Source organism: Stegastes partitus, unplaced genomic scaffold, assembly GCF_000690725.1.
Source record: "Stegastes partitus isolate 25-593 unplaced genomic scaffold, Stegastes_partitus-1.0.2 Scaffold728, whole genome shotgun sequence".
In the NCBI taxonomy this organism is placed as follows: Eukaryota; Metazoa; Chordata; class Actinopteri; family Pomacentridae; genus Stegastes; species Stegastes partitus.
The window spans coordinates 111,205-122,839 of NW_007578459.1; the positions used below are offsets into that span (position 1 = coordinate 111,205).

Genomic DNA, 11,635 nt, shown 5'->3' on the forward strand with positions numbered 1-11,635 from the left:
TTCAGGTGATTTTCCTCCACGGCAACAAAATCAGCTACGTGGGAGTGAATGACTTCTGTCCCATCCGGCCGAGCGACAAGAAGAACCTGTACACCGGCATCAGCCTGTTCGCCAACCCGGTCAAGTACTGGGACATCCAGCCGGCCACCTTCCGCTGCGTGACCGGGCGGAGAGGCGTCCAGCTCGGAAACTTCAGAAAGTAGCAGCAGGAGACGGAGAACCGCCGCAATCCTCGAGATGTTACAAGGAAGGAGAAGCTGGAAGTGATTCCAATAGATAAGACAAAGATGAAACCGTTTTCCTAAAGGAAGCCAAATAAGACGAGCTTCCATTAAGTTAGAACCTTTAGTCGTTTAGTAGAGAAGTCCTCTGTCAGGAAAGCTATGAGTAGTAAAGCCACCACACGAGGAAATGTTTGAGCAGCACGGTGGCTGTAAGAGCATGAACATTATTATTATTAACACCCAACAGGAATCCTGCCCACCGGGATGGGGATTCCTGCCTGTAGCACCTCCACCTCCATGGTGTAAACTCTCCCAGGAACAAAGCGCCTCCCTCTGGTCACTCTCTGCAAAACCACTCAATGGTTCAATCCCAGTCTCCACCTGCAGCTCCAAACCCTGTCAGACTTCACAAAGCATGTCACTAGTTCTGACATTAATCCTAATTTTAACTGTTTTACAGATAAATCAAATCTTTTTCCTCCAAAAAACCAAAGCAACTATTTCATTTAAGGTACTGTGACAAACTATATGTCTGTGTTTAATGCAGCACAGCATGTAATGAATAAAGGTTTATATGATAAAAACTGTAGAGGTAAACCACCAACATGATAAAAAACCATCACATAGAGAAAAAGCCTTTGTTACAATAAACTGAAGATTTAAAAAAACTCACACTGATTTAAAAAAAAAAGAAAAAAAGAAAGTATTTTTAGCATGAATGCCATCAGTCCACTATTTGCAGCAGCTCTTCATGTTTTTTTTTTTTTTACTATTGTACACTAAAAAACAAACAAAAACATTATTTTTATCGTCAATTTTTGGAACATTTTAATGTTATTTTTCCTGTTTTGTTAGATGAAAGATAATAATTGGTAAAACACACTAATTTACGGGTCAAAACTATACCATATACACAGCAAAAATGTGCATTTTTCCAAATATTAATTCATTCTTTTGCATTATTGCGCCACCATTGGACAAACACCTACACACAACTCTGGCTATGAGTTTATATTTGCATGTAACTTCTTTTTTCTTGGGTTGGTTTCTCCTTTAAACCTGTTTTGTTTACCTTTTTGTTCCTTGGAAACCCCGAATTTTAACGCTATGAGCTCGAGCCCTGGATTTTCTGTAGCCAACACCAAATTTTAGAGAGTAAAAAAACACCATCATTAACATATCAGCTGATATTATGAAGCAAATGTGCAAAAGAAGCTCAAAATATCTGCACAAGCCCCACAGGTTGAGAGTCCCAGTGTGGACGCTGGGATTGGACCAACGACTTGCCTCGAGTGGTTTCAGGTCATTCAATGTCCGTCCAGGCAGAATCCAGGAAACGTGCTGCTCCACCATCTTGGATTCTGTTCAGTTCATCTATTTGTTGTTTTTGGACCCAAAACTTTGTATGCTCTGTAAAATAGTCTGGCTAAATTCTGAGAGTTTCATGTTATCAGAGCTCAAAATGTTTTTGTTTCCACCCTTTAGAAATACCAGTGAAGCCATTTTAAGGGTTCAGTATCTCCAGAAGTTAAACTCTCACAGCCATGAAGTTTGGTGAGAACACAGACAGAGTAGTGTCCAGCAGATTCAGAAAAACTGAATGGCTCCAGGAGGAAATAAATTGTAATTGGTGGCGCTTGAAACTGGAAAAAAAAAAGTACAAAACGTTCAAACAAGAGCAGTAATTGGGCCCCAGAAAGTATCTGCTAGTGTAAATATATGGATGGCTCCATATTTTCTCCTAAAATATCACATCCATTTATATACACCTACAGACCCTTTCTGGTGCCCAATCATCTCTTGTTTGAACGTTTTATATTATTATTCCTACAGGAACTTTCAAGGGTGCCAGTACCACCTTCATCTGAAAATGATGCACTTTTCTCCATTTTTAAGGGCCAATAATTTAAAAAATTGCCTTTGTTGGAGCCATTCAATCATTTGGATTTACTGGAAACTATTCTACCTGCATCTTCACCAACTTTCATGTCTGTATGAGTTTTATTTCTGGAGATACTGAAGCCTTAAGATGGCTCCAGAGGTTAGGTTGTTTGTGTGAAGGTGAAAAACCCCAGGTCTGAAAATATGAAAAATCTCAAAATTCAGCTAAAACATTTTACAGAACTCAGTTTTGGGTAACAAATAACAAGTAATTATGACACAGACTGACCCATTTACATGGTGACCCATTTTATTACCAGAAGACATCAACTTTCTTTCTTTTCTATCTTTAAATAACGTCTATTGAGTTGTAGTCGAGTAGAAAACTTTTTTTTTCCTCCAGTGTCTCTGTTGTCTTTGTAATACTTATAAACAACAACGAAAACTTCTTGTAGTATTTCCTCGCGTATTATATCGATGCCTGTTTGTAAGTCGGGACGTTGTAATTATCACAGGAGAGTCGGAGCTGTAACGTAGCAGCAGCTTGAAAGCAAACCTGAAGTACGTTTTCCTCCCAGCAGAAGTCTGTACAGTTACTGAACGATGTCGGCATTATGTAGTGCAATAAGTCGCTCTGAGTCTGCGTTGACGTCTGTATGTTATCTCACCGCATGTCTGTGTCACCTTTATCTAGAAGCTGAACGTCAGACTGGATTATTAAGCGTCCTCTGCAGGGCCGGGGACGGACCGGCTATCTCTACGCTAGACGTCCCCCGTTTTTATAAACTATAGCATCCAAATGAAGTTAATAATAAACTGAAACAGAAGCCGGCGTAATCAGGCGTAAACCCCAATTATCTGTCATGTCTGAGAGAATCTTCTGCTCCAACAGGTTTCCTTCAGTGTCCTCTCCTCTGAATGGTGCTATATTTATTGAGGATGTCTTTAAATAAAACTGGAACACCTCCACACCCACGCCTCGACTTTTATTTTCATCAAAGCAAACACGAGACGGAAAGTCGACATCTGTCTACTGTGGTCGTGTAAACTGGTTTCAAGCAGCAGTTTCTGGGTGGTTTTTGCTCCCGTCACGTTTTTACTCACTGTGGCTCATTTTCTGCAGCTTTATGGGAACAGAACAACCATGAAGGAGGAGCGAGGACTCAGAGATGTCTGCTTTGACTCGGTTAGAAGGACAGAAATTAGAACATAATTATTTTACAAACCCCTCAGCATGTCTTGGGAGTTGGAGGTTTAATCACTTGGCTGTGTTAGGGTTAGGGTTGAACAGCTTTAATTGGTCATTTACAGCCACGTTTTGATGTTTTTGAAGAGCAACACCAAACAGATTTTGATGAATCAATGTTATAGCTATCTAGTCTATATAGTGCCAGAAGATAGGAGGAAAATATCCAAAGATGCTTAGAGTTAGAGCTAAAACTGATTATTCCACATAAAACCTCTCCCACGTGTATTTAATTTACATTATATATTAAGATTTTGCTCAAAAGATGAATGAAACAATCCAGGAATTATCAACACATTGTCATAAAATGGATTTAAGTAATTGAAACAATGATTAGAACACATCTCACCTGTATCTCAACTTGTAATTAAATTGGTATGGTATTTTAATTTCTGCTAAATCATTGCTTCACTGCTCCTTTTATTGAGCGTTTGACGTCTACGCTGCTCTGATTGAACCACTGTTTTCCTTCAGTAGGATTTCAGATTAAGGAAAATTAACAGTTTTAAATTTTATGTTTGGGAAAAGCAAATACTTCAGCTAGAACAATGTAAAACTTCGTTAATATATTTTATTTTATTAATCTATTTATTGTCTGTAAGTCTGGTGCAGGTGGGTGAAGGGAAAGTGTGCATATGTGTATATTTATATGAAAAAAATTAAATAAAAATAAAGTGTTCCCAACAAAAAAATAAAAACTGAAAACTTCAAGTTGACTTAAAATTAAGCTACAGCAATAAAAAACTGTTTATTTGAGAAGAATCAAGTTATTTAAGTACATCCAACTGAAACCAGCAGCAATATCATTAATATTTCTTGTTATTTTAATTTGGATGAACTTGATTCAGTTCCCGAATAAGGAAATTAATTTAAGTTGGTCCAACAATTCTCTTTTTGAATTATAATTAATTCAACTAATTACCTTCATCCTTAATTCTAAGCTCAACTTCCTTCATATTGAAACTGTCCTGCTGAGATATTAGTTGTAGGACGACCTTGTTTAGTTTAATATCAAATATAAAGGCAGGTTGTATGGCGTTTTTAATATAAAAATATCTCTTCCACCTTTATCCCAGTTAAATGTTGTCACTGGGACCAGTGTTGCTTGTGGCTGAGTTGTGTTTTTTCTTTAATCCGCCAGCAGATGTCGCTGCACCACAAAGAGTTCCTCAGAGTCTGGAGGAAAAGTCCTGAAGGAACTGGTTCAGATTGAACTTTGCTGTTTCTGCCAAGTCTGTCACTGTACTTCTAAATGAAGGAAGTCTGCGGCAGCCAGACGCTCTTGGAAAATACAGAAAGGATGAAAATCTTCAAACCAACCTTTAGCTTACCTCTTTACTGGACATTAAAGCTGTTTGCTACAAATACTAATGACTGTCACACAACACAGGACTTAAAGTGACTATTTATACCACAGAGTCTCTTAAAGCTGCACTTTTAAATACGTGGACATTTAATGGTTTAAGTGTAATTAAGTGGTGCAGGTTTAAACATGACTGAACCAGGAGGCGTCAGTTCAACGCCACAAGAAGAATGAGCAGAACCCAAACTCATTGTGGGAAACATGCACGTTGTTTTGCTGCAGAGAGTGGGATGACTTTCACATCTGTACAGTAAGCATGAAGGTAGAAGCAGCAGCTGGTCGATTCAGCACAAACATGTGGACACCTGGAGGAACAACTACCCTGGTTCTCCTGTGAAATCTGCTCCTCTGCGTTTTCGTGTTTGTGTGATTTAAAGCTTGATCTAAAAGGTCAAACTGTTCCTTTAGTAGTGGCAGCGTAAAATGTTTTTTACACAACTACCTTTTTCCAGCAAAGTCTTCATCAGTGCATGAAGTTTGTTTATTGGCGTCACAATGCAGATTTTTTGATTATTTTGCACCAGAATCAAGCCAATGAATAAAGTCGGAGGCTACTAGGGCTGCTCCATATGGGAAATCGTGGCATTGCAACACTTTTTAGTTAAACATTACAGCAATTTTCAATGGATGACTTTAATAACTCTGTTTAGAAAGAATTAATCATTAATCATCACTGCAAAGAAAATAAAAAAATACTAAAAAAAAACACCAGAACGGAACATTAACAACATCCTAAGTAGTTAGTTGTTTTGAAGATCACTCAGATTTGTCCTTCACAGCTCTGTGCTGCTGATTTAAACACTTAAATAATTAGTTCTGTTGCCTCGTGTGAGTTTCTGTTTACAACCAAATGCTGCAATCTTTTTGCATCAAGCAGCAAAATAAAGTGTTAGCGTGCTGTTGCACTGCATTACTGACGCTACAACAGAATATATAATGCAGCCCTGGTGCTAATATTTCATCATCGGTTAATTCTTTCTGACCTCACAGAGACCACGGTCAGAACCAATCGCATCCACGCAGCATGGAGAGGTCCAGTCACGTCAAAGACTTCATGATGACGAGTCAAGAACTGAATTTACTGATAGGAGTGATCAACTGAAGGCTCATTTCTTTTCAAAACACCACTTCTGTCAATATTTTAAACACAAAAATTACAAGCAAGACCAAAACCTGGTGACTCTGCACCCAGTAGATAGTGAATTATTTATACTTTCAACCTGTTTCTAGTAGGGCTGGACCCGAATAGCTGAATATCTGAATATTCGGTCCTTGTGCTGGTATCGGGATAGCAATTTTGATCTACAAATACCCCCCCGGGATATTCGTCATTAATTGGGCCGAATACCCGGAGACTAAAAACTGCTATTCGGACCAGCCCTAGTTTCTAGTCTCCTCTCTGCTCTGTGGAAACACTGCCTGCAGTTCAGCTGAACAGAGTTTTTGTCACATCACAGTTGGTCACAGCTGAGTCACTAAAGGGGCACCATGACAAAGTGTTCTGTGAAGCTTAATGACCTTCAGCCACAACTCACATACACAGTCAAACTGGGATCATAATGGACGTTGTTCCGACCTCCCAGTGGCAGACACAACACCTGCTTTTGCTGCCTGTATGACGTGTTGCTTCACATCTTTAGAAAGTTACTCAAATGTATGATACGTGTGTGACAGCAGATGGAAACTAAGCAACCTGAAATTCAAGTTGAAGGGTTGTAGGTGTGATTTAATTCAGGAGATTCAGCCCATTATGCTTAATGAGGTGGAGTTACAGGTGTGTGCGCTGACCGCCTGGAAGGACCAATCAAACAAGCCGACTCCCTGCTAGCTGTCTAACTGTTAGCTGTGACAGTCGTGTTGATGAACTATGCAGAGTTAGGTTGTAAAACGGGTCCTGACAGGTGTCCAGTTTAGCAAGCTAGCCAGCTTTTTGTCATTTGTGGGTCACTTTGGACAAATTTAAATAATTTTGGAAACATTTTTGTAATTTCCGACATTTTTTTTATTATATTTTGGGGCAATTTTATATTTTGGACCTTTTTGTGTTATCCTGGATGAGTTTTGAGTCATTCTGAACAGTTTAAAGTCATTTTCAGACAAGATTTATCACAGCTTGTTAGCTAAAAACAGCTGTTACTGCTAGAAACGGATGATAAGACGAATGAGAGCTGAGAAACAATTCAGTAAAGTTTGGGGCCACGAGTCCAAAACACTGAAACTCTGTAGAGCTGATCGTAAGCACAGAGTTGGTCATAATCCTCTGTTGGTTCATCAACACAGCTACACGAGTCAAGTCACTGCAGTTAATGCAGCACATCTCAAACATCGGCTGAAGTGTTTCTACAGTAGAACAGTAAGACTGGAGCGACAAATTAACCAAACAAGTTTAAATATTGAGGTTAAGACCCTATGGTGTCATTTATTGTGTGGAAGTTGCCAATTAGTTTAAATATAAAGGTTTGAAACCCTGACCCCATTGAAAAGTTCAATAATGTTTTGTGTACCGTTGGATTTAACTTTTCTCTGAGCAGAACAGTTAAAATAAGACGTCTACGTTTGTATTGTTGCAGACAGTACAACTTTATCTGACAACAATGAAAATCAAGGCTAGAACCCTACAGCATTGTTAATAACGGCGATTAAACTGACTAATTTGGAAATAAATGAAGACGTAATTGTGCATAAATGGTTTCCTCTTGATGCCGTGTAATCTAATGTTCCACTGAAGCTGCTGAGGGCTCCATCTTGTCTATAATAATGGGTCGGTTATAGAGAGAACACAAAGTGATTTAACAAATTTCCAGTAAATTCAAGTGGCCATTAAATTGTCTTTTTCTGGGAGTATATTCTTGGAGACGTTGATGCTGGACGTGGAGTTCTGCATTCCTGCCTCATCGGACTGTGAAACACAAACACGGGACTGATGAATGTGATGACGACGACGATGTGAAAACGTGAGCGGCTCAATGCTTTCTTTGCCCCCTCGGTCTCTCTGGGAGGTCGAACCAGACCGCCAGAAACCCAACACCTGCACAGATACCTCCAGCAGACCCGCCTTCACCCGAAACCGATACCTGCGGCTGAAGGAGAGCCGGGCTGAGCCGCATTACGGCACCGGGGCGTATGGACGGTGCGCTGTTTTGTCTTTTTAAATGAAGACTCCTTGTGCTGTGGGTGGGGTGGAGGGGAGCTGCCTCTCTTTCTGTCTCCAGGAAACATATGGAACAGATCTGCCGGTTGGCCAGGCCTCGATCTGCCACGTCTCACAGCCACACACACAGTCTAACTTCGGGCTTTTACCTCTCTTCACCCTCTGCTTTAAACTCTTCTGCTTTATTCTCGTCATCTCCTCTCACGTTTTCGACACTTTCTCCTCCATCTATGACTTCGTTCTGCCGGCGTCTGCCCAGTCAGCAGGTGAAGTTAGTCCAAAAAACCAAACAGATTCGGAGATGCTTCTTATGGCAGGAACTTCTAAATTGATATTTAGAACCAATTAGGGATGCTAGTAATCAACCTTTACCAACAAGCTGGAAATACATCAGCCGAAAACACAGAAGATGAGGGACGTGCATGTCAGAAACTGTACAGTAGATCAGCTGTAGTACCTGGTTGCTCCACCAGGTGGAGCCTCTTACTGTTCAATGCTGTAAACACTGATGATCTGTTAATTATAGACAACTGCTGCAAATTAGCATCTGCTATAAACACTCTGATGCTTTCTTCTCATAGCTGTTGTCAGTTTATCTATCTGTCCCGATCAAACAGACTACGATTGAATGTTTATTTCTTTTAAATTGACTCACTAAATTATAATTTCAGCACTAAAACAAGTTGAAGAAATCAGGATATTAGTTGTCATTCTTCACCCCTTTGCATCGTACGATTTTTTTTGGTGCATGTTTTAATCGACCCACTGTTTATCAGATTCCACTGGATTTCTAATTTGCTGCGATGATGCAACGTTCCCACAAGGATTACCAAAGTGTGATTGGGTTTCATCCTCTCACCTCCTTTTCCTCCTTTGGTTGGCTCCTCTTCATCGGGCCTCAATAAGCTATCTGGTGGATTTTCCTTGTTTTGGTAGAAACTGTGATGTGCTCTGGATTTATCGCGTCTTCTCAGGAACCCATCGATCTTAAAGGCTTTCAAACTGCCCGGGGAGATAAATCTGACGTCCCTCTCTGCGGTTCAAATATTTTAAATCCATAAAACAACTAATTTTTGAGCTTCGATCGCTTCCAATTTAGCCTCTTTTTCTCATTAACCCTCTGGACCCCGGAGACATGAATCTTTTTAAAATTACACCATTAATCAGAGCCAGAAACTGTAAAAACAATAAGAATCACTGAAGACTTTTAAATTATCATGTGCTGTTCTGTTCTGAAACTCATCCACATCTAAGCCCACGATCGTGACTTTTCATCAAAATCCTTTTATTTTAAATGTCTCATTTAACATTTTTCCATTAATAAACAAAACACATCTGCGGTCCACGCCACAGCAGGAAAGCGACGGTGTAATTTGAGCATTTTTGGGAAATCAGAAATAGAATAGAAAAAGAATAGAAAACAGATTTAATTCTGTATTTTTTAGCTGTTTCGTACATTTGCAATTGTGCCTTGTTTAGCAGCTAACGACGACTTGCTCAGTCTGCATGCAAGAAAATCGTGACTGTGGAAAGAAAAACTAACCTCAGCTTTAAATCAGGTATTTTATATGTCTCATTTAAAAATCGGTTAAAAAAAAAGCAGTTTGATATAAAAAGAATCTGTAAAAAAAAACAAAAAACTAGGGGCGGGACTTTAACACGTTAATTAACGCAAAAATAATGCGCTAAAATCCCATCCCTAATATACTTTAAAGCATTAATTATGATTAATTAATTACAACAAAAATAATGCGTTAAAAAAATGAACGCATTTAATCGCAGTTTGCATCCAGGCAACATGGAACGTTTGTGAGTGCCTGATTTCACCGATCACACTGATGCGTTAGCGCTATGCTAACAACAACAAACATGGAGGAGTCCGATGAGTGCATCGCTTGGACTGATGGAGGGTAAGTTCATTTTTTTTTAAAAACTGCCTGATGGAAACCTTGACAAGAGCGTGGTTTTGTGCAACTTGTGCAAAAAAGAACTTGCGTACCACCGAAGCTGACAGTAGAACCTGAATGCAAAGCATGTTGCAGCGAGCACAGAAACCGTCGGAGCTGTTAGCGCTAGCAGTCCTGGATAGCGACAAATTTTTTAACGCGTTATTTTTGTTGTAATTAATTAATCATAATTAACGTGTTAAAGTCCCGCCCTTAAAAAAAACAAAAAATACTGAGCTTATCCCCACAACTGTGACACAACCATTGACTCACTGCGACAAACATTCACATGACAAAAATTCAGACAGTTTTCAGCTGAACTGCAGGCAGTGTTTACTGAGTGTTTAGGAGGAAGGAAAAGAAACTAATTAAAAATGTAAATAGTTTGTAACACGGAAAAAAACATGTTGATTAGGTTTCTTTTTCCATTTTTGCAAAAATAATCCAAGAAATTCGACTTTTTCTTCTTTTTCTAATGCTTCATGGTATTTATGGTGTAATACTGCACAGACGAATCTGAGTTCTCTCTCCTTCTAGTCATTGTTCTGTTTCCATTGAGCTGCAGGACTTTATACTGCAGTGAAAAATCACACAGGAGCAAAAATAAACAAATAACAAAAACCGTCCCAACCTCAGATGTTAACCTGCAGCTGGTCTACGGTGTAGCAGCTCTACGGGTGGTGGATGGATTTCATAGAGACAATTTTGAGCTACACATTTTGAACTCGCCAAAAAGACCAGTGTCAGTGTGAAATCTTGTGTAAAATCTCACTATAGTTTAATACTCTTTAAGCCATTTGTAAAGCCCATAATCCAGCCTGACTCGTCGTCATTGAATTCACCCTGACAGTTCAGGAGGTTTAATTTTCAAACTTGGCTGCAGCGTCGAGGCGAGTCGAGCGAAACGAGGCTTGCTCCAGCTGAACTTGTTTTGTCGATAATTTAATGCCCAGAGTGTCAGAAATATTTTCCATCACAGGACCGTTGGAAGAAATGTTGGGATTTCACAGCTTGACTTTTTTAAAATGATTTTTTTTTTTTTGCCTTTAGAGAATACAGTGAATGATTAAACTGGAAGAAGCTGGTTGGACGCCAGAGTCAGAGGAGGCTCAGAGGGAGCTCAGGAGAAGAAACCAACAATCTAGTCATTAATAGACCTGAAAACCTCATTAATCAGTTCACAGCTCACAGACGAATTCAAGGCTACTGAAACATGTAAATCTCATTAACCTTCCAGTGAGAAGTACGGCAGCGATTCAACTGGTGATGATTCTCACACGGCTTTTAAATTAACTTGGTGAGAACAATGTTTTTACTACTGCTGTTTACGAAAGGGGTCAAAAACATGAAAATAGGATCCAGGATGTTCAAAAACACAACTGTCTTTGGATCAACAACAGTTAGTACAAAAGTCTGAATTTGAATGTCCACGTGCTGACAGACCAAGAATGTGTCGAGAACGTTCTGCTGAATGAAAAAGTTCTAAAAAGACCTGGAGCTAACAGAAGCTAATAGGAGACACCAGGAGCAAACGGAAGCTAATAACAGCTAACAAGCACAAACTGGAGCTGAAACAAGCTAATGAGCACCAAGTGGAACCCTAACAGACGATAACAGGAGCTAGCTAACAGGAGCTAAAACAAAATACCAGAAGATAACAGGAGATATCAGGAGCTACCAGCAGCTAACAAATACAAACTAGAGGAATAAATAGCCAACAGAACCTAACAAGTGCCAAGCGGAACTACCAGAAGATAATAGAAGCTAGCTAACAAGCACAAATTGTAGCTACAAACAGCTATTAAGAGTTAAGGAGTGCCAAGT

The 11,635-nt window shown here is 39.5% G+C and overlaps 2 protein-coding genes across 3 annotated transcripts in view; one reads left to right on the forward strand and one right to left on the reverse strand.

Annotated features, from left to right (window-relative positions):
- aspn (asporin (LRR class 1)) overlaps positions 1–1,021 on the forward strand; it is a 16,307-nt gene extending 15,286 nt beyond the window's left edge. Inside the window, exon 8 of the mRNA XM_008291264.1 lies at positions 6–1,021. Within this exon, the coding sequence (XP_008289486.1) occupies positions 6–203 (198 nt within the window). The 3' untranslated portion in view covers positions 204–1,021. The remainder of the gene's footprint in view (positions 1–5) is intronic.
- The window catches only part of cenpp (centromere protein P), a 137,343-nt gene that overhangs the window by 68,690 nt on the left and 57,018 nt on the right, over positions 1–11,635 (reverse strand). The window lies entirely within an intron of this gene.